General features: G+C 40.6%; 1 protein-coding gene across 1 annotated transcript in view; it reads left to right on the top strand.

Annotated features, from left to right (window-relative positions):
* The first annotated feature begins 6,816 nt into the window (after positions 1-6,816).
* Positions 6,817-26,669, top strand: part of EMILIN1 (elastin microfibril interfacer 1) — a 223,662-nt gene continuing 203,809 nt past the window's right edge. The window contains exon 1 of the mRNA XM_068279781.1: positions 6,817-7,704. Within this exon, the coding sequence (XP_068135882.1) occupies positions 7,526-7,704 (179 nt within the window). The 5' untranslated portion in view covers positions 6,817-7,525. The remainder of the gene's footprint in view (positions 7,705-26,669) is intronic.

Here is a 26,669-nt window from a genome sequence, read left to right on the forward strand (position 1 = left end):
AGCACTCTACAGCACTGATGTCTATATACATCACTGGTGCAGATATATCTTCATACACCCCTCAGTCACATATACATCTATATGGGGGAACCCCCAGAGCTAGCACTCTACAGCACTACTGTCTATATACATCACTGGTGCAGATATATGTCCATACACCCCTCAGTCACATATACAACTATAATGGGAACCCTCAGAGCTAGCACTCTACAGCCCTACTGTCTATATACATCACTGGTGCAGATATATCTCCATACACCCCTCAGTCACATATACATCTATATGGGGAACCCTCAGAGCTAGCACTCTACAGCACTACTGTCTATATACATCACTGGTGCAGATATATGTCCATACACCCCTCAGTCACATATACATCTATATGGGGGAACCCTCAGAGATAGCACTCTACAGCACTACAGTCTATATACATCACTGGTGCAGATATATGTCCATACACCCCTCAGTCACATATACATCTATATGGGGGAACCCTCAGAGCTAGCACTCTACAGCACTACTGTCTATATACATCACTGGTGCAGATATATGTCCATACACCCCTCAGTCACATATACATCTATATGGGGGAACCCTCAGAGCTAGCACTCTACAGCACTGCTGTCTATATACATCACTGGCGCAGATATATGTCCATACACCCCTCAGTCCCATATACGTCTATATGGGGGAACCCTCGGAGCTAGCACTCTATAGCTCTACTGTCTATATACATCACTGGTGCAGATATATGTCCATACACCTCTCAGTCACATATACATCTATATGGGGAACCCTCAGAGCTAGCATTCTACAGCACTGCTGTCTATATACATCACTGGTGCAGATATATGTCCATACACCCCTCAGTCACATATACATCTATATGGGGGAACCCTCAGAGATAGCACTCTACAGCACTACAGTCTATATACATCACTGGTGCAGATATATGTCCATACACCCCTCAGTCACATATACATCTATATGGGGAAACCTTCAGAGCTAGCACTCTACAGCACTACTGTCTATATACAACACTGGTGCAGATATATGTCCATACACCCCTCAGTCACATATACATCTATATGGGGGAACCCTCAGAGCTAGCACTCTACAGCACTGCTGTCTATATACATCACTGGCGCAGATATATGTCCATACACCCCTCAGTCCCATATACGTCTATATGGGGGAACCCTCGGAGCTAGCACTCTATAGCTCTACTGTCTATATACATCACTGGTGCAGATATATGTCCATACACCTCTCAGTCACATATACATCTATATGGGGAACCCTCAGAGCTAGCATTCTACAGCACTGCTGTCTATATACATCACTGGTGCAGATATATGTCCATACACCCCTCAGTCACATATACATCTATATGGGGGAACCCTCAGAGCTAGCACTCTACAGCACTACTGTCTATATACATCACTGGTGCAGATATATCTCCATACACCCCTCAGTCACATATACATCTATATGGGGGAACCCTCAGAGCTAGCACTCTACAGCACTGCTGTCTATATACATCACTGGTGCAGATTTATGTCCATACACCTCTCAGTCACATATACATCTATATGGGGGAACCCTCAGAGCTAGCACTCTACAGCACCACTGTCTATATACATCACTGGTGCAGATATATGTCCATACACCTCTCAGTCACATATACATCTATATGGGGGAACCCTCAGAGCTAGCACTCTACAGCACTACTGTCTATATACATCACTGGTGCAGATATATGTCCATACACCCCTCAGTCACATATACATCTATATGGGGAACCCTCAGAGCTAGCACTCTACAGCACTGATGTCTATATACATCACTGGTGCCGATATATGTCCATACACCCCTCAGTCACATATACATCTATATGGGGGAACCCTCAGAGCTAGCACTCTACAGCACTGCTGTCTATATACATCACTGGTGCAGATATATGTCCATACACCCCTCAGTCCCATATACATCTATATGGGGAACCCTCAGAGCTAGCACTCTACAGCACTACTGTCTATATACATCACTGGTGCAGATATATGTCCATACACCCCTCAGTCACATATACATCTATATGGGGGAACCCTCAGAGCTAGCACTCTACAGCACTACTGTCTATATACATCACTGGTGCCGATATATGTCCATACACCCCTCAGTCACATATACATCTATATGGGGGAACCCTCAGAGCTAGCACTCTACAGCACTACTGTCTATATACATCACTGGTGCAGATATATGTCCATACACCCCTCAGTCACATATACATCTATATGGGGGGACCCTCAGAGCTAGCACTCTACAGCACTACTGTCTATATACATCACTGGTGCAGATATATGTCCATACACCCCTCAGTCACATATACATCTATATGGGGGAACCCTCAGAGCTAGCACTCTACAGCACTGCTGTCTATATACATCACTCGTGCAGATATATGTCCATACACCTCTCAGTCACATATACATCTATATGGGGGAACCCTCAGAGCTAGCAGTCTACAGCACTATTGTCTATATACATCACTGGTGCAGATATATGTCCATACACCCCTCAGTCACATATACATCGATATAGGGAACCCTCAGAGCTAGCAGTCTACAGCACTATTGTCTATATACATCACTGCTGCAGATATATGTCCATACACCCCTCAGTCACATATACATCTATATGGGGGAACCCTCAGAGCTAGCACTCTACAGCTCTACTGTCTATATACATCACTGGTGCAGATATATGTCCATACACCCCTCAGTCACATATACATCTATATGGGGGGACCCTCAGAGCTAGCACTCTACAGCACTACTGTCTATATACATGACGGGTGCAGATATATGTCCATACACCCCTCAGTCACATATACATCTATATGGGGGAACCCTCAGAGCTAGCACTCTACAGCCCTACTGTCTATATACATCACTGGTGCAGATATATGTCCATACACCCCTCAGTCACATATACATCTATATGGGGGAACCCTCAGAGCTAGCACTCTACAGCACTACAGTCTATATACATCACTGGTGCAGATATATGTCCATACACCCCTCAGTCACATATACATCTATATGATATGGGGGACCCTCAGAGCTAGCACTCTACAGCCCTACTGTCTATATACATCACTGGTGCAGTTATATGTCCATACACCCCTCAGTCACATATACATCTATATGGGGGAACCCTCAGAGCTAGCACTCTACAGCACTACAGTCTATATACATCACTGGTGCAGATATATGTCCATACACCCCTCAGTCACATATACATCTATATGATATGGGGGAATCCTCAGAGCTAGCACTCTACAGCACTGCTGTCTATATACATCCCTGGTGCAGATATATGTCCATACACCCCTCAGTCACATATACATCTATATGGGGGAACCCTCAGAGCTAGCAGTCTACAGCACTATTGTCTATATACATCACTGGTGCAGATATATGTCCATACACCCCTCAGTCACATATACATCGATATAGGGAACCCTCAGAGCTAGCAGTCTACAGCACTATTGTCTATATACATCACTGGAGCAGATATATGTCCATACACCCCTCAGTCACATATACATCTATATGGGGGAACCCTCAGAGCTAGCACTCTACAGCACTGCTGTCTATATACATCACTCGTGCAGATATATGTCCATACACCTCTCAGTCACATATACATCTATATGGGGGAACCCTCAGAGCTAGCAGTCTACAGCACTATTGTCTATATACATCACTGGTGCAGATATATGTCCATACACCCCTCAGTCACATATACATCGATATAGGGAACCCTCAGAGCTAGCAGTCTACAGCACTATTGTCTATATACATCACTGGTGCAGATATATGTCCATACACCCCTCAGTCACATATACATCTATATGGGGAACCCTCAGAGCTAGCACTCTACAGCACTACTGTCTATATACATCACTGGTGCAGATATATCTCCATACACCTCTCAGTCACATATACATCTATATGGGGGAACCCTCAGAGCTAGCACTCTACAGCACTACTGTCTATATACATCACTGGTGCAGATATATGTCCATACACCCCTCAGTCACATATACATCTATATGGGGAACCCTCAGAGCTAGCACTCTACAGCACTACTGTCTATATACATCACTGGTGCAGATATATCTCCATACACCTCTCAGTCACATATACATCTATATGGGGGAACCCTCAGAGATAGCACTCTACAGCACTGCTGTCTATATACATCACTGGTGCAGATATATGTCCATACACCCCTCAGTCACATATACATCTATATGGGGGAACCCTCAGAGCTAGCACTCTACAGCCCTACTGTCTATATACATCACTGGTGCAGATATATGTCCATACACCCCTCAGTCACATATACATCTATATAGGGAACCCTCAGAGCTAGCACTCTACAGCCCAACTGTCTATATACATCCCTGGTGCAGATATATGTCCATACACCCCTCAGTCACATATACATCTATATGGGGGAACCCTCAGAGCTAGCACTCTACAGCTCTACTGTCTATATACATCACTGGTGCAGATATATGTCCATACACCCCTCAGTCACATAAACATCTATATGGGGGAACCCTCAGAGCTAGCACTCTACAGCTCTACTGTCTATATACATCACTGGTGCAGATATATGTCCATACACCCCTCAGTCACATATACATCTATATAGGGGAACCCTCAGAGCTAGCACTCTACAGCCCTACTGTCTATATACCACACTGGTGCAGATATATGTCCATACACCCCTCAGTCACATATACATCTATATGGGGGGACCCTCAGAGCTAGCACTCTACAGCACTACTGTCTATATACATCACTGGTGCAGATATATCTCCATACACCCCTCAGTCACATATACATCTATATGGGGAACCCTCAGAGCTAGCACTCTACAGCACTGCTGTCTATATACATCACTGGTGCAGATATATGCCCATACACCCCTCAGTCACATATACATCTATATGGGGGAACCCTCAGAGCTAGCACTCTACAGCACTACTGTCTATATACCACACTGGTGCAGATATATGTCCATACACCCCTCAGTCACATATACATCTATATGGGGGAACCCTCAGAGCTAGCACTCTACAGCCCTACTGTCTATATACATCACTGGTGCAGATATATGTCCATACACCCCTCAGTCACATATACATCTATATGGGGGAACCCTCAGAGCTAGCACTCTACAGCACTACAGTCTATATACATCACTGGTGCAGATATATGTCCATACACCCCTCAGTCACATATACATCTATATGATATGGGGGAACCCTCAGAGCTAGCACTCTACAGCACTGCTGTCTATATACATCCCTGGTGCAGATATATGCCCATACACCCCTCAGTCACATATACATCTATATGGGTGAACCCTCAGAGCTAGCACTCTACAGCTCTACTGTCTATATACATCACTGGTGCAGATATATGTCCATACACCCCTCAGTCACATATACATCTATATGGGGGAACCCTCAGAGCTAGCACTCTACAGCTCTACTGTCTATATACATCACTGGTGCAGATATATGTCCATACACCCCTCAGTCACATATACATCTATATGGGGGAACCCTCAGAGCTAGCACTCTACAGCTCTACTGTCTATATACATCACTGGTGCAGATATATGTCCATACACCCCTCAGTCACATATACATCTATATGGGGGAACCCTCAGAGCTAGCACTCTACAGCACTACTGTCTATATACATCACTGGTACAGATATATGTCCATACACCTCTCAGTCACATATACATCTATATGGGGGAACCCTCAGAGCTAGCACTCTACAGCACTGCTGTCTATATGCATCACTGGTGCAGATATATGTCCATACACCCCTCAGTCACATATACATCTATATGGGGGAACCCTCAGAGCTAGCACTCTACAGCACTGCTGTCTATATACATCACTGGTGCAGATATATGTCCATACACCCCTCAGTCACATATACATCTATATGGGGGAACCCTCAGAGCTAGCACTCTACAGCACTACAGTCTATATACATCACTGGTGCAGATATATGTCCATACACCCCTCAGTCACATATACATCTATATGGGGGAACCCTCAGAGCTAGCACTCTACAGCACTACAGTCTATATACATCACTGGTGCAGATATATGTCCATACACCCCTCAGTCACATATACATCTATATGGGGAACCCTCAGAGCTAGCACTCTACAGCACTGATGTCTATATACATCACTCGTGCAGATATATGTCCATACACCCCTCAGTCACATATACATCTATATAGGGAACCCTCAGAGCTAGCACTCTACAGCACTGATGTCTATATACATCACTGGTGCAGATATATGTCCATACACCCCGCAGTCACATATACATCTATATGATATGGGGGAACCCTCAGAGCTAGCACTCTACAGCACTACTGTCTATCAGCGCCACGGAATATGTTAGCGCTTTATAAATCAATGATAATGGTATACATCATACACCTCTCAGTCACATCTGTATGGGGTATCCTTCGGAGCTAGCACTCTATATGCATCATTTTATGGGGGAGGGGAGCCCTCAGAGGTAGCACTTCACAACCTTTAGCAGGGTTAAGGATGAGAGCTCTTGGGAGAGGCAGGAAGTTTTGGGAGGGGGATGGAAAGCTCTCCTGTTTCAGCCTCATCTCTCCCCTCTCCTCCCCCCTCAGAGGATGCTGGCTGGAGGGGCTGGAGGAGGGAGAGTGTGTGGGATGGGGGGGAGCAGAGTCAGAGCCTTCAGAGTGAGCCAGGCTAGGCTGGGTACCAGGGAGTACTGACCTGCATGTTGGAGAACCTCAATGCTGGACGCTGAGGACTTGCTCTAGGCTGGAGGGTTGGTGGGACTGACGTGGATTCAGGAATCTGGAGTTTCTGGGAAGTATCAGGAGATGACACTTGTGAACACTCTGTGATCCACGCATTGTGGAATCTTCTGTAACCACCACTGGATTTACATCTGAGGCTTCAGCTAGCAATCATCAGACAAGAGAATTTCCCCCAACAACTGTACGACGTGATTGCTAAACCAGAGGTCTGGAAGAAGAGTTATCATGAGGAGCTAAGGAGTCCAGGACTGAATTGTCCATCAGATCTCCAGGAGGATCCTCTTCTGAGTGGCATGCAGTGGATCTCAGCGGCTTGGATGCCTCCATGGATAGATAGTATTCTCTGCCATAGTGTATGACCTCCAGGAATCCTAAGGGGCCAGGCTTCCCCCAAAGGATTGATGTCTGCAGGGACTATAGGCTCTGTCTATGTGGCCTCCATATCTCACCTAGCATTAGGGACTTGTGGGACCCTGGATGGAGTGGGGTTTGGGGCCCTGACCGGAGACCAGCTCTCCAAGTTTTGGTGGCTCTAGTTGGATCTTCTGATTTGGGGAATTATCTTGACTTGGGAATTATTATTTTTTACTTGATTGACAGCTGTGGTGACCATGGCAAAGTCTGTGTGGTATTTGTGCAGCTATATACTGTATTTCTGCCTAGGAGGAGCCTATGGGACTAACTATCCACCTCGATACAACCTGTACTCTGGAGGGACAGCTTCACAAGTGATCATGGCACCAGGTGTGACCCCAGCTCACAATGGCCTCAGAGCTGCCAGCAGACACAGGTAGGTTCTGCTTATTACAGGATGGGGGTACTCTTCCCAGGTAACTAGTCTGTAAGTCATCCTGATGGGGGGGGAAACCAGCATGATCTCACTGCAGAGGCGCTAAGCTGACGAACCCTACATACAAGTGTTATACTCTGTTCCATAGCCTGATGAAGTGGGTTGAACCCGCGAAACGCGTTGCAATCTATTGGAGTGTATGATTAAAATTCCTTTTGTGTTGAAAAATCAACATTATCTTGTGTTTTCTCTGGGAGAGGTGAATCCACCTATCACCTCCCCGTTTTTAAGACTTTTATCTGTTTTTTATACTACTGGCGCCTCTGTATCCTTGCTACATGATCTCACTGCATCCATAAGACTGACTGCACAGAGCCCTGGCGGAGAATGGGAGCTGGGACCCTGGGGGTGATATGTTTCCACTGACTGCCCAGTGGCCAGACAATCATCCACAGCCATTCCCTGTAGATTCCCCCAAAACGGGCAACATGTGACTCTGACTGAGGAATGGACTGGATGGAAAGGAAAACCTGCCTAGATTGGGGGGGTTCCATGTGTAGGACAAAGCAATGCTGCACTTCAATCAACTTTAAGGTGGCCACATACAAAACAATAAAATGATCCGATTTTACAGCAATTTTATAAAAAGGATCAGATTTTCCAAACGATTGAAAGCTTTTTTTATTCAAGCAAGAAATCTGATTGGATTTCCTCTTTTTATTTGATAAAAGTCTATCGGTAGTGCTGGATTTTTCTGATCAGTTTTTATGAAGATTGAATGGTGTGTGGTAGGTTGTCAGCTTTCCTATATATACTTCCATGCAATTTTGTAAGCGTTTTCAATCATATTTTTCATAACTGGGTTAGAATTGAACACAGGTGTGTGGGTACATTGGTCAGATTATTAAAATGTTACAATCATTCAGAAAAAATGATTGCAATTCTTGAATTGAAAAGATATTTTAAAAATTGTATGTTGTGTGGTCACCTTTATATAGATCTCCTGCTGAAAGCTCTTGCAAACATATCTATTCTTAATCTAGTGCTGACATCTTCCACAGCGCTGTATATACTCATGTCACTGACTGTCCTCACAGGAGCTCACACTCTAATCCTACCATAGTCATAGCCTAATGTCCTACCATATTATTATTATGTATTTATATAGCACTGACATCTTCTGCAGCACTTTACAGAGTACATAGTCATGTCACTGACTGTCCTCAGAGGAGCTCACACTCTAATCCTACCATAGTCATAGCCTAATGTCCTACCATATTATTATTATGTATTTATATAGCACTGACATCTTCTGCAGCACGTTACAGAGTACATAGTCATGTCACTGACTGTCCTCAGAGGAGCTCACACTCTAATCCTACCATAGTCATAGTCTAATGTCCTCCCATATTATTTTTCTGTGTTTATATAGCACGCCACTGACCTCTTCTGCAGCGCTGTACAGAGTAGATAGTCATGTCACTGACTGTCCTCAGAGGAGCTCACCCTCTAATCCTACCATAGTCATAGTCTGTCCTACTATATAATTATTATGTATTTATATAGTACTGACATCTCCTGCAGCACATTACTGAGTACATAGTCATGTCACTGACTGTCCTCAGAGGAGCTCACACTCTAATCCTACCATAGTCATAGTCTAATGTCCTACCATATTACTATTATGTATTTATATAGCACTGACATCTTCTGCAGCACATTACAGAGTACATAGTCATGTCACTGACTGTCCTCAGAGGAGCTCACACTCTAATCCTACCATAGTCATAGTGTAATGTCCTACCATATTATTATTATGTATTTATATAGCACTGACATCTTCTGCAGCACATTACAGAGTACATAGTCATGTCACTGACTGTCCTCAGAGGAGCTCACACTCTAATCCTACCATAGTCATAATGTAATGTCCTACCATGTTATTATGATGTATTTATATAGCACTGACATCTTCTGCAGCACATTACAAAGTACATAGTCACGTCACTGACTGTCCTCAGAGGAGCTCACACTCTAATCCTACCATAGTCATAGTCTAATGTCCTACCATATTATTATTATTATTATTATTATGTATTTATATAGCACTGACATCTTCTGCAGCACATTACAGAGTACATAGTCATGTCACTGACTATCCTCAGAGGAGCTCACACTCTAATCCCACCATAGTCATAATCTAATGTCCTACCATATTATTATTATTATGTATTTATATAGCACTGACATCTTCTGCAGCACTTTACAGAGTACATAGTCATGTCACTGACTGTCCTCAGAGGAGCTCACACGCTAATCCCACCATAGTCATAGTCTAATGTCCTACCATATTATTATTATGTATTTATATAGCACTGACATCTTCTGCAGCACTTTACACAGTACATAGTAATGTCACTGACTGTCCTCAGAGGAGCTCACACTCCAATACTACCATAGTCATAGTCTAATGTCCTACCCTATTATTATTATGTATTTATATAGCACTGACATCCCCTGCAGCACATTACAGAGTACATAGCCATGTCACTGACTGTCCTCAGAGGAGCTCACACTCTAATCCTACCATAGTCATAGTGTAATGTCCTACCATATTATTATTATGTATTTATATAGCACTGACATCTTCTGCAGCACATTACAGAGTACATAGTCATGTCACTGACTGTCCTCAGAGGAGCTCACACTCTAATCCTACCATAGTCATAGTGTAATGTCCTACCATATTATTATTATGTATTTATATAGCACTGACATCTTCTGCAGCACTTTACAGAGTACATAGTCATGTCACTGACTGTCCTCAGAGGAGCTCACACGCTAATCCTACCATAGTCATAGTCTAATGTCCTACCATATTATTATTATGTATTTATATAGCACTGACATCTTTTGCAGCACTTTACAGAGTACATAGTCATGTCACTGACTGTCCTCAGATGAGCTCACACTCCAATACTACCATAGTCATAGTCTAATGTCCTACCCTATTATTATTATGTATTTGTATAGCAGTGACATCTTCTGCAGCACATTACAGAGTACATAGTCATATCACTGACTGTCCTCAGAGGAGCTCACACTCTAATCCTACCATAGTCATAGTCTAATGTCCTACCATATTATTATTATGTATTTATATAGCACTGACATCTTCTGCAGCACATTACAGAGTACATAGTCATGTCACTGACTGTCCTCAGGGGAGCTCACAATCTAATCCTACCATAGTCATAGCCTAATGTCCTACCATATTATTATTATGTATTTATATAGCACTGACATCTTCTGCAGCACATTACAGAGTACATAGTCATGTCACTGACTGTCCTCAGAGGAGCTCACAATCTAATCCTACCATAGTCATAGCGTAATGTCCTACCATATTATTATTATGTATTTATATAGCACTGACATCTTCTGCAGCACATTACAGAGTACATAGTCATGTCACTGACTGTCCTCAGAGGAGCTCACACTCTAATCCTACCATAGTCATAGTCTAATGTCCTACCATATTATTATTATGTATTTATATAGCACTGACATCTTCTGCAGCACATTACAGAGTACATAGTCATGTCACTGACTGTCCTCAGAGGAGCTCACACTCTAATCCTACCATAGTCACAGTCTAATGTCCTACCATATTATTATTATGTATTTATATAGCCCTGACATCTCCTGCAGCACATTACAGAGTACATAGTCATGTCACTGACTGTCCTCAGAGGAGCTCACACTCTAATCCTACCATAGTCATAGTCTAATGTCCTACCATATTATTATTTTGTATTTATATAGCACTGACATCTTCTGCAGCACATTACAGAGTACATAGTCATGTCACTGACTGTCCTCAGAGGAGCTCACACTCTAATCCTACCATAGTCACAGTCTAATGTCCTACCATATTATTATTATTATGTATTTATATAGCCCTGACATCTCCTGCAGCACATTACAGAGTACATAGTCATGTCACTGACTGTCCTCAGAGGAGCTCACACTCTAATCCTACCATAGTCATAGTCTAATGTCCTACCATATTATTATTATGTATTTATATAGCACTGACATCTTCTGCAGCACATTACAGAGTACATAGTCATGTCACTGACTGTCCTCAGAGGAGCTCACACTCTAATCCTACCATAGTCACAGTCTAATGTCCTACCATATTATTATTATTATGTATTTATATAGCCCTGACATCTCCTGCAGCACATTACAGAGTACATAGTCATGTCACTGACTGTCCTCAGAGGAGCTCACACTCTAATCCTACCATAGTCATAGTCTAATGTCCTACCATATTATTATTATGTATTTATATAGCACTGACATCTTCTGCAGCACATTACAGAGTACATAGTCATGTCACTGACTGTCCTCAGAGGAGCTCACACTCTAATCCTACCATAGTCATAGTGTAATGTCCTACCATATTATTATTATGTATTTATATAGCCCTGAAATCTCCTGCAGCACATTACAGAGTACATAGTCATGTCACTGACTGTCCTCAGAGGAGCTCACACTCTAATCCTACCATAGTCATAGTCTAATGTCCTACCATATTATTATTATGTATTTATATTGCACTGACATCCTCTGCAGCACATTACAGAGTACATAGTCATGTCACTGACTGTCCTCAGAGGAGCTCACAATCTAATCCTACCATAGTCATAGTGTAATGTCCTACCATATTATTATTATGTATTTATATAGCACTGACATCTTCTGCAGCACTGTACAGAGTACATAGTCATGTCACTGACTGTCCCCAGAGGGGCTCACACTCTAATCCCACCATAGTCATAGTGTAATGTCCTACCATATTATTATTATGCATTTATATAGCGCTGACATCTCCTGCAGCACTGCACAGAGTACATAGTCATGTCACTGACTGTCCTCAGAGGGGCTCAAACTCTAATCCTACCATAGTCATAGTGTAATGTCCTACCATATTATTATTATGTGTTTATATAGCACTGACATCTCCTGCAGCACATTACAGAGTACATAGTCATGTCACTGACTGTCCTCAGAGGAGCTCACACTCTAATCCTACCATAGTCATAGTCTAATGTCCTACCATATTATTATTATGTATTTATATAGCACTGACATCTTCTGCAGCACATTACAGAGTACATAGTCATGTCACTGACTGTCCTCAGAGGAGCTCACACTCTAATCCTACCATAGTCACAGTCTAATGTCCTACCATATTATTATTATTATGTATTTATATAGCCCTGACATCTCCTGCAGCACATTACAGAGTACATAGTCATGTCACTGACTGTCCTCAGAGGAGCTCACACTCTAATCCTACCATAGTCATAGTCTAATGTCCTACCATATTATTATTATGTATTTATATAGCACTGACATCTTCTGCAGCACATTACAGAGTACATAGTCATGTCACTGACTGTCCTCAGAGGAGCTCACACTCTAATCCTACCATAGTCATAGTGTAATGTCCTACCATATTATTATTATGTATTTATATAGCCCTGAAATCTCCTGCAGCACATTACAGAGTACATAGTCATGTCACTGACTGTCCTCAGAGGAGCTCACACTCTAATCCTACCATAGTCATAGTCTAATGTCCTACCATATTATTATTATGTATTTATATTGCACTGACATCCTCTGCAGCACATTACAGAGTACATAGTCATGTCACTGACTGTCCTCAGAGGAGCTCACAATCTAATCCTACCATAGTCATAGTGTAATGTCCTACCATATTATTATTATGTATTTATATAGCACTGACATCTTCTGCAGCACTGCACAGAGTACATAGTCATGTCACTGACTGTCCTCAGAGGGGCTCAAACTCTAATCCTACCATAGTCATAGTGTAATGTCCTACCATATTATTATTATGTGTTTATATAGCACTGACATCTTCTGCAGCACATTACAGAGTACATAGTCATGTCACTGACTGTCCTCAGAGGAGCTCACAATCTAATCCTACCATAGTCATAGTCTAATGTCCTACCATATTATTATTATGTATTTATATAGCACTGACATCTTCTGCAGCACATTACAGAGTACATAGTCATGTCACTGACTGTCCCCAGAGGGGCTCACACTCTAATCCCACCATAGTCATAGTGTAATTCCCTACCATATTATTATTATGCATTTATATAGCACTGACATCTCCTGCAGCACTTTACAGAGTACATAGTCATGTCACTGACTGTCCTCAGAGGAGCTCACAATCTAATCCTACTATAGTCATAGTATAATGTCCTACCTTATTATTATTATGTATTTATATAGCACTGACATCTTCTGCAGCACATTACAGAGTACATAGTCATGTCACTGACTGTCCTCAGAGGAGATCACACTCTAATCCTACCATAGTCATAGCCTAATGTCCTGCCATATTATTATTATGTATTTATATAGCACTGACATCTTCTGCAGCACATTAGAGTACATAGTCATGTCACTGACTGTCCTCAGAGGAGCTCACACTCTAATCCCTACCATAGTCATAGTCTAATGTCCTACCATATTATTATTATGTATTTATATAGCACTGACATCTTCTGCAGCACATTACAGAGTACATAGTTATGTCACTGACTGTCCTCAGAGGAGCTCACACTCTAATCCTGCCATAGTCATAGTGTAATGTCCTCCCATATTATTGTTATGTATTTATATAGCACGGACATCTCCTGCAGCACATTACAGAGTACATAGTCATGTCACTGACTGTCCTCAGAGGAGCTCACAATCGAATCCTACCATAGTCATAGTCTAATGTGCTACCATATTATTATTATGTATTTATATAGCACTGACATCTTCTGCAGCACATTACAGAGTACATAGTCATGTCACTGACTGTCCTCAGAGGAGCTCACAATCGAATCCTACCGTAGCCATAGTCTAATGCCCTACCATATTATTATTATGTATTTATATAGCACTGACATCTCCTGCAGCACATTACAGAGTACATAGTCTGGTCACTGACTGTCCTCAGAGGAGCTCACACTCTAATCCTGCCATAGTCATAGTGTAATGTCCTCCCATATTATTGTTATGTATTTATATAGCACGGACATCTCCTGCAGCACATTACAGAGTACATAGTCATGTCACTGACTGTCCTCAGAGGAGCTCACACTCTAATCCTACCATAGTCATAGTGTAATGTCCTCCCATATTATTATTATGTATTTATATAGCACTGACATCTTCTGCAGCACTTTACAGAGTACATAGTCATGTCACTGACTGTCCTCAGAGGAGCTCACACTCTAATCCCTACCATAGTCATAGTCTAATGTCCTACCATATTATTATTATGTATTTATATAGCACTGACATCTCCTGCAGCACATTACAGAGTACTTAGTCATGTCACTGACTGTCCTCAGAGGAGCTCACAATCTAATCCTACCATAGTCATAGTCTAATGTTCTACCGTATTATTATTATGTATTTATATAGCACTGACATCTTCTGCAGCACTGTACAGAGTACATAGTCATGTCACTGACTGTCCCCAGAGGGGCTCACACTCTAATCCCACCATAGTCATAGTGTAATGTCCTACCATATTATTATTATGTATTTATATAGCACTGACATCTCCTGCAGCACTTTACAGAGTACATAGTCATGTCACTGACTGTCCTCAGAGGAGCTCACACTCTAATCCCACCATAGTCATAGCCTAATGTCCTACCATATTATTATTATGTATTTATATAGCACTGACATCTCCTGCAGCACATTACAGAGTACATAGTCATGTCACTGACTGTCCTCAGAGGAGCTCACAATCTAATCCTACCATAGTCATAGTGTAATGTCCTACCATATTATTATTATGTATTTATATAGCACTGACATCTCCTGTAGCACTGTAAAGAGTACATAGTCATGTCACTGACTGTCCTCAGAGGAGCTCACAATCTAATCCTACCATAGTCATAGTGTAATGTCCTACCATAATAATATTATGTATTTATATAGCACTGACATCTCCTGCAGCACATTACAGAGTACATAGTCATGTCACTGACTGTCCTCAGAGGGGCTCACACTCTAATCCTACCATAGTCATAGTGTAATGTCCTACCATATTATTATTATGTATTTATATAGCACTGACATCTTCTGCAGCACATTACAGAGTACATAGTCATGTCACTGACTGTCCTCAGAGGAGCTCACACTCTAATCCCACCATAGTCATAATCTAATGTCCTACCATATTATTATTATGTATTTATATAGCACTGACATCTTCTGCAGCACTTTACAGAGTACATAGTCATGTCACTGACTGTCCTCAGAGGAGCTCACACGCTAATCCTACCATAGTCATAGTCTAATGTCCTACCATATTATTATTATGTATTTATATAGCACTGACATCTTCTGCAGCACTTTACAGAGTACATAGTCATGTCACTGACTGTCCTCAGATGAGCTCACACTCCAATACTACCATAGTCATAGTCTAATGTCCTACCCTATTATTATTATGTATTTATATAGCAGTGACATCTTCTGCAGCACATTACAGAGTACATAGTCATATCACTGACTGTCCTCAGAGGAGCTCACACTCTAATCCTACCATAGTCATAGTCTAATGTCCTACCATATTATTATTATGTATTTATATAGCACTGACATCTTCTGCAGCACATTACAGAGTACATAGTCATGTCACTGACTGTCCTCAGAGGAGCTCACAATCTAATCCTACCATAGTCATAGCGTAATGTCCTACCATATTATTATTATGTATTTATATAGCACTGACATCTTCTGCAGCACATTACAGAGTACATAGTCATGTCACTGACTGTCCTCAGAGGAGCTCACACTCTAATCCTACCATAGTCATAGTCTAATGTCCTACCATATTATTATTATGTATTTATATAGCACTGACATCTTCTGCAGCACATTACAGAGTACATAGTCATGTCACTGACTGTCCTCAGAGGAGCTCACACTCTAATCCTACCATAGTCACAGTCTAATGTCCTACCATATTATTATTATGTATTTATATAGCCCTGACATCTCCTGCAGCACATTACAGAGTACATAGTCATGTCACTGACTGTCCTCAGAGGAGCTCACACTCTAATCCTACCATAGTCATAGTCTAATGTCCTACCATATTATTATTATGTATTTATATAGCACTGACATCTTCTGCAGCACATTACAGAGTACATAGTCATGTCACTGACTGTCCTCAGAGGAGCTCACACTCTAATCCTACCATAGTCACAGTCTAATGTCCTACCATATTATTATTATGTATTTATATAGCCCTGACATCTCCTGCAGCACATTACAGAGTACATAGTCATGTCACTGACTGTCCTCAGAGGAGCTCACACTCTAATCCTACCATAGTCATAGTCTAATGTCCTACCATATTATTATTATGTATTTATATAGCACTGACATCTTCTGCAGCACATTACAGAGTACATAGTCATGTCACTGACTGTCCTCAGAGGAGCTCACACTCTAATCCTACCATAGTCATAGTGTAATGTCCTATCATATTATTATTATGTATTTATATAGCACTGACACCTTCTGCAGCACATTACAGAGTACATAGTCATGTCACTGACTGTCCTCAGAGGAGCTCACACTCTAATCCTACCATAGTCATAGTGTAATGTCCTACCATATTATTATTATGCATTTATATAGCCCTGAAATCTCCTGCCGCACATTACAGAGTACATAGTCATGTCACTGACTGTCCTCAGAGGAGCTCACACTCTAATCCTACCATAGTCATAGTCTAATGTCCTACCATATTATTATTATGTATTTATATTGCACTGACATCCTCTGCAGCACATTACAGAGTACATAGTCATGTCACTGACTGTCCTCAGAGGGGCTCACACTCTAATCCTACCATAGTCATAGTGTAATGTCCTACCATATTATTATTATGTATTTATATAGCACTGACATCTTCTGCAGCACATTACAGAGTACATAGTCATGTCACTGACTGTCCTCAGAGGAGCTCACAATCTAATCCTACCATAGTCATAGTCTAATGTCCTACCATATTATTATTATCTATTTATATAGCACTGACATCTTCTGCAGCCCATTACAGAGTACATAGTCATGTCACTGACTGTCCCCAGAGGGGCTCACACTCTAATCCCACCATAGTCATAGTGTAATGCCCTACCATATTATTATTATAAATAAATAAATAATAATAATAATAATAATAATAATAATAATAATAATAATTTATATAGCACTGACATCTCCTGCAGCACTTTACAGAGTACATAGTCATGTCACTGACTGTCCTCAGAGGAGCTCACACTCTAATCCTACTATAGTCATAGTATAATGTCCTACCATATTATTTTTATGTATTTATATAGCACTGACATCTTCTGCAGCACATTACAGAGTACATAGTCATGTCACTGACTGTCCTCAGAGGAGATCACACTCTAATCCTACCATAGTCATAGCCTAATGTCCTGCCATATTATTATTATGTATTTATATAGCACTGACATCTTCTGCAGCACATTACAGAGTACATAGTCATGTCACTGACTGTCCTCAGAGGAGCTCACACTCTAATCCCTACCATAGTCATAGTCTAATGTCCTACCATATTATTATTATGTATTTATATAGCACTGACATCTTCTGCAGCACATTACAGAGTACATAGTTAAGTCACTGACTGTCCTCAGAGGAGCTCACGCTCTAATCCTACTATAGTCATAGTATAATGTCCTACCATATTATTATTATGTATTTATATAGCACTGACATCTTCTGCAGCACATTACAGAGTACATAGTCATGTCACTGACTGTCCTCAGAGGAGATCACACTCTAATCCTACCATAGTCATAGCCTAATGTCCTGCCATATTATTATTATGTATTTATATAGCACTGACATCTTCTGCAGCACATTACAGAGTACATAGTCATGTCACTGACTGTCCTCAGAGGAGCTCACAATCTAATCCTACCATAGTCATAGTGTAATGTCCTACCATATTATTATTATGTATTTATATAGCACTGACATCTTCTGCAGCACATTACACAGTACATAGTCATGTCACTGACTGTCCTCAGAGGAGCTCACAATCTAATCCTACCATAGTCATAGCCTAATGTCCTACCATATTATTATTATGTATTTATATAGCACTGACATCTTCTGTAGCACATTACAGAGTACATAGTCATGTCACTGACTGTCCTCAGAGGAGCTCACACTCTAATCCTACCATAGTCATAGTCTAATGTCCTACCATATTATTATTATGTATTTATATAGCACTGACATCTCCTGCAGCACATTACAGAGTACATAGTCATGCCACTGACTGTCCTCAGAGGAGCTCACACTCTAATCCTACCATAGTCATAGTCTAATGCCCTACCATATTATTATTATTATGTATTTATATAGCACTGACATCTTCTGCAACACATTTTAGAGTACATAGTCATGTCACTGACTGTCCTCAGAGGAGCTCACACTCTAATCCCACCATAGTCATAGTCTAATGTCCTACCATATTATTATTATGTATTTATATAGCACTGACATCTTCTGTAGCACATTACAGAGTACATAGTCATGTCACTGACTGTCCTCAGAGGAGCTCACAATCTAATCCTACCATAGTCATAGTGTAATGTCCTACCATATTATTATTATGTATTTATATAGCACTGACATCTTCTGCAGCACATTACACAGTACATAGTCATGTCACTGACTGTCCTCAGAGGAGCTCACAATCTAATCCTACCATAGTCATAGCCTAATGTCCTACCATATTATTATTATGTATTTATATAGCACTGACATCTTCTGTAGCACATTACAGAGTACATAGTCATGTCACTGATTGTCCTCAGAGGAGCTCACACTCTAATCCTACCATAGTCATAGTCTAATGTCCTACCATATTATTATTATGTATTTATATAGCACTGACATCTCCTGCAGCACATTACAGAGTACATAGTCATGCCACTGACTGTCCTCAGAGGAGCTCACACTCTAATCCTACCATAGTCATAGTCTAATGCCCTACCATATTATTATTATTATGTATTTATATAGCACTGACATCTTCTGCAGCACATTACAGAGTACATAGTCATGTCACTGACTGTCCTCAGAGGAGCTCACACTCTAATCCTACCATAGTCATAGCCTAATGTCCTACCATATTATTATTATGTATTTATATAGCACTGACATCTTCTGTAGCACATTACAGAGTACATAGTCATGTCACTGACTGTCCTCAGAGGAGCTCACACTCTAATCCTACCATAGTCATAGTGTAATGTCCTACCATATTATTATTATGTATTTATATAGCACTGACATCTCCTGCAGCACATTACAGAGTACATAGTCATGTCACTGACTGTCCTCAGAGGAGCTCACACTCTAATCCTACCATAGTCATAGTGTAATGTCCTACCATATTATTATTATGTATTTATATAGCACTGACATCTTCTGCAGCACATTAGAGAGTACATAGTCATGTCACTGACTGTCCTCAGAGGAGCTCACACTCTAATCCTACCATAGTCATAGTGTAATGTCCTACCATATTATTATTATGTATTTATATAGCACTGACATCTTCTGCAGCACATTACAGAGTACATAGTCATGTCACTGACTGTCCTCAGAGGAGCTCACAATCTAATGCTACCATAGTCATAGTGTAATGTCCTACCATATTATTATTATGTATTTATATAGCACTGACATCTTCTGCAGCACATTACAGAGTACATAGCCATGTCACTGACTGTCCTCAGAGGAGCTCACAATCTAATCCTACCATAGTCATAGTCTAATGTCCTCCCATATTATTATTATGTATTTATATAGCACTGACATCTTCTGCAGCACATTACAGAGTACATAGTCATGTCACTGACTGTCCTCAGAGGAGCTCACACTCTAATCCTACCATAGTCATAGTGTAATGTCCTAGCATATTATTATTATGTATTTATATAGCACTGACATCTTCTGCAGCACATTACACAGTACATAGTCATGTCACTGACTGTCCTCAGAGGAGCTCACAATCTAATCCTACCATAGTCATAGCCTAATGTCCTACCATATTATTATTATGTATTTATATAGCACTGACATCTTCTGTAGCACATTACAGAGTACATAGTCATGTCACTGACTGTCCTCAGAGGAGCTCACACTCTAATCCTACCATAGTCATAGTCTAATGTCCTACCATATTATTATTATGTATTTATATAGCACTGACATCTCCTGCAGCACATTACAGAGTACATAGTCATGCCACTGACTGTCCTCAGAGGAGCTCACACTCTAATCCTACCATAGTCATAGTCTAATGCCCTACCATATTATTATTATTATGTATTTATATAGCACTGACATCTTCTGCAGCACATTACAGAGTACATAGTCATGTCACTGACTGTCCTCAGAGGAGCTCACACTCTAATCCTACCATAGTCATAGCCTAATGTCCTACCATATTATTATTATGTATTTATATAGCACTGACATCTTCTGTAGCACATTACAGAGTACATAGTCATGTCACTGACTGTCCTCAGAGGAGCTCACACTCTAATCCTACCATAGTCATAGTGTAATGTCCTACCATATTATTATTATGTATTTATATAGCACTGACATCTCCTGCAGCACATTACAGAGTACATAGTCATGTCACTGACTGTCCTCAGAGGAGCTCACACTCTAATCCTACCATAGTCATAGTGTAATGTCCTACCATATTATTATTATGTATTTATATAGCACTGACATCTTCTGCAGCACATTAGAGAGTACATAGTCATGTCACTGACTGTCCTCAGAGGAGCTCACACTCTAATCCTACCATAGTCATAGTGTAATGTCCTACCATATTATTATTATGTATTTATATAGCACTGACATCTTCTGCAGCACATTACAGAGTACATAGTCATGTCACTGACTGTCCTCAGAGGAGCTCACAATCTAATGCTACCATAGTCATAGTGTAATGTCCTACCATATTATTATTATGTATTTATATAGCACTGACATCTTCTGCAGCACATTACAGAGTACATAGCCATGTCACTGACTGTCCTCAGAGGAGCTCACAATCTAATCCTACCATAGTCATAGTCTAATGTCCTCCCATATTATTATTATGTATTTATATAGCACTGACATCTTCTGCAGCACATTACAGAGTACATAGTCATGTCACTGACTGTCCTCAGAGGAGCTCACACTCTAATCCTACCATAGTCATAGTGTAATGTCCTAGCATATTATTATTATGTATTTATATAGCACTGACATCTTCTGCAGCACATTACAGAGTACATAGTCATGTCACTGACTGTCCTCAGAGGAGCTCACACTCTAATCCCACCATAGTCATAGCCTAATGTCCTACCATATTATTATTATGTATTTATATAGCACTGACATCTCCTGCAGCACTTTACAGAGTACATAGTCATGTCACTGACTGTCCTCAGAGGAGCTCACACTCTAATACTACCATAGTCATAGTGTAATGTCCTACCATAATATTATTATGTATTTATATAGCACTGACATCCTCTGCAGCACATTACAGAGTACATAGTCATGTCACTGACTGTCCTCAGAGGAGCTCACACTCTAATCCTACCATAGTCATAGTCTAATGTCCTACCATATTATTATGTATTTATATAGCACTGACATCTTCTGCAGCACATTACAGAGTACATAATCATGTCACTGACTGTCCTCAGAGGAGCTCACACTCTAATCCTACCATAGTCATAGTCTAATGTCCTACCATATTATTATGTATTTATATAGCACTGACATCTCCTGCAGCACATTACAGAGTACATAATCATGTCTCTGACTGTCCTCAGAGGAGCTCACACTCTAATCCTACCATAGTCATAGTGTAATGTCCTAGCATATTATTATTATGTATTTATGTAGCACTGACATCTCCTGCAGCACATTACAGAGTACATAGTCATGTCACTGACTGTCCTCAGAGGAGCTCACACTCTAATCCTACCATAGCCATAGTCTAATGTCCTACCATATTAGTATTATGTATTTATATAGCACTGACATCTTCTGCAGCACATTACAGAGTACATAGTCATGTCACTGACTGTCCTCAGAGGAGCTCACACTCTAATCCCTACCATAGTCATAGTCTAATGTCCTTCCATATTATTATTATGTATTTATATAGCACTGACATCTTCTGCAGCACTGTGCCATTATATCTGGTGTATCCTCCTCCTCTCTCAGCCATTATAAGCAGTGCAGTTTCCAGCTGCGGAGCTCTTTATTATTTTTATCTTGGCACAATGTCGTATAAACATGGATTCTGGGCCAAGTGACGCCTCTTCCAGTTCTGTGTCTGTGTTGTGTCCTCTCTGTGGCCAGACACACGTCTCCCATAGTAGACACATAAATATGGTAGGATTAGAGTGTGAGCTCCTCTGAGGACAGTCAGGTTCAAACTATAAATGACGATAAAAAACACAGGGACGCCAGGAGCCCACTATCGTGTATTAACGTACCAAAAGATTGGTCAAAATAAAGGTATAGAAATATACTCACAAATGTGGGTTGCTTTTGACGGCAACCTCTATACTTTGCTTGTGGAGAAATACCGTCTCCACTCGGCCCTGGTGCCCACGCTTTGACACTGGCTATAATAGCACCTTATTTAACCTGATAAAACAATCATACGGTTGTGAAACTCGTTGTCCTGTGCAGATACTTAATAAATAGTAAGAAACTTTTTAACATTAATCTACGAGTCTTCTTACCAGGTAAGAAATTTATTTTCTTACCATATACTGTAGAATTCAATCAGATTTACCGAACTCTGAAATGTGCTGCAGGAGATGTCAGTGCAATATAAATACATAATAATATGGTAGGACATTACACTATGACTATGGTAGGATTAGAGTGTGAGCTCCTCTGAGGAGAGTCAGTGACATGACTATGTACTCTGTAATGTGCTGCAGAAGATGTCAGTGCTATATAAATACATAATAATAATATGGTAGGACATTACACTATGACTATGGTAGGATTAGAGTGTGAGCTCCTCTGAGGAGAGTCAGTGACATGACTATGTACTCTGTAATGGGCTGCAGAAGATGTCAGTGCAATATAAATACATAATAATAATATGGTAGGACATTAGACTATGACTATGGTAGGGTTAGATTGTGAGCTCCTCTGAGGACAGTCAGTGACATGACTATGTACTCTGTAATGTGCTGCAGAAGAGGTCAGTGCCATATAAATACATAATAATAATATGGTAGGACATTAGACTGTGTCTATGGTAGGATTAGAGTGTGAGCTCCTCTGAGGACAGTCAGTGACATGGCTATGTACTCTGTAATGTGCTGCAGAAGATGTCAGTGCTATATAAATACATAATAATAATATGGTAGGACATTACACTATGACTATGGTAGGATTAGATTGTGAGCTCCTCTGAGGACAGTCAGTGACATGGCTATGTACTCTGTAATGTGCTGCAGAAGATGTCAGTGCTATATAAATACATAATAATAATATGGTAGGACATTAGACTATGACTATGGTAGGATTAGAGTGTGAGCTCCTCTGAGGACAGTCAGTGACATGACTATGTACTCTGTAATGTGCTGCAGAAGATGTCAGTGCTATATAAATACATAATAATAATATGGTAGGACATTAGACTATGACTATGGTAGGATTAGAGTGTGAGCTCCTCTGAGGACAGTCAGTGACATGACTATGTACTCTGTAATGTGCTGCAGATGATGTCAGTGCTATATAAATACATAATAATAATATGGTAGGACATCAGACTATGACTATGGTAGGATTAGAGTGTGAGCTCCTCTGAGGACAGTCAGTGACATGACTATGTACTCTGTAATGTGCTGCAGAAGATGTCAGTGCTATATAAATACATAATAATAATATGGTAGGACATCAGACTATGACTATGGTAGGATTAGAGTGTGAGCTCCTCTGAGGACAGTCAGTGACATGACTATGTACTCTGTAATGTGCTGCAGAAGATGTCAGTGCTATATAAATACATAATAATAATATGGTAGGACATGAGACTATGACTATGGTAGGATTAGAGTGTGAGCTCCTCTGAGGACAGTCAGTGACATGACTATGTACTCTGTAATGTGCTGCAGGAGATGTCAGTGCTATATAAATACATAATAATAATATGGGAGGACATTACACTATGACTATGGTAGGATTAGAGTGTGAGCTCCTCTGAGGACAGTCAGTGACATGACTATGTACTCTGTAATGTGCTGCAGAAGATGTCAGTGCTATATAAATACATAATAATAATATGGTAGGACATTAGATTATGACTATGGCAGGATTAGAGTGTGATCTCCTCTGAGGACAGTCAGTGACATGACTATGTACTCTGTAATGTGCTGCAGGAGATGGCAGTGCTATATAAATACATAATAATAATATGGTAGGACATTACACTATGACTATGGTAGGATTAGAGTGTGAGCCCCTCTGAGGACAGTCAGTGACATGACTATGTTCTCTGCAAAGTGCTGCAGAAGATGTCAGTGCTATATAAATACATAATAATAATATGGTAGGACATTAGGCAATGACTATGGTAGGATTAGATTGTGAGCTCCTCTGAGGACAGTCAGTGACATGACTATGTACTCTGTAATGTGCTGCAGGAGATGTCAGTGCTATATAAATACATATTAATAATATGGTAGGACATTAGACTATGACTATGGTAGGATTAGATTGTGAGCTCCTCTGAGGACAGTCAGTGACATGACTATGTACTCTGTAATGTGCTGCAGAAGATGTCAGTGCTATATAAATACATAATAATAATATGGTAGGACATTAGGCTATGACTATGGTAGGATTAGATTGTGAGCTCCTCTGAGGACAGTCAGTGACATGACTATGTACTCTGTAATGTGCTGCAGGAGATGTCAGTGCTATATAAATACATAATAATAATATGGTAGGACATTACACTATGACTATGGTAGGATTAGAGTGTGAGCCCCTCTGAGGACAGTCAGTGACATGACTATGTTCTCTGCAAAGTGCTGCAGAAGATGTCAGGGCTATATAAATACATAATAATAATATGGTAGGACATTAGGCTATGACTATGGTAGGATTAGATTGTGAGCTCATCTGAGGACAGTCAGTGACATGACTATGTACTCTGTAATGTGCTGCAGGAGATGTCAGTGCTATATAAATACATAATAATAATATGGTAGGACATTAGGCTATGACTATGGTAGGATTAGATTGTGAGCTCCTCTGAGGACAGTCAGTGACATGACTATGTACTCTGTAATGTGCTGCAGGAGATGTCAGTGCTATATAAATACATAATAATAATATGGTAGGACATTACACTATGACTATGGTAGGATTAGAGTGTGAGCTCCTGTAAGGACAGTCAGTGACATGACTATGTACTCTGTAATGTGCTGCAGGAGATGTCAGTGCTATATAAATACATAATAATAATATGGTAGGACATTACACTATAACTATGGTAGGATTAGAGTGTGAGCCCCTCTGAGGACAGTCAGTGACATGACTATGTTCTCTGCAAAGTGCTGCAGAAGATGTCAGTGCTATATAAATACATAATAATAATATGGTAGGACATTAGGCTATGACTATGGTAGGATTAGATTGTGAGCTCCTCTGAGGACAGTCAGTGACATGACTATGTACTCTGTAATGTGCTGCAGGAGATGTCAGTGCTATATAAATACATAATAATA

Source organism: Hyperolius riggenbachi, chromosome 4 (genome assembly GCF_040937935.1).
Source record: "Hyperolius riggenbachi isolate aHypRig1 chromosome 4, aHypRig1.pri, whole genome shotgun sequence".
In the NCBI taxonomy this organism is placed as follows: Eukaryota; Metazoa; Chordata; class Amphibia; order Anura; family Hyperoliidae; genus Hyperolius; species Hyperolius riggenbachi.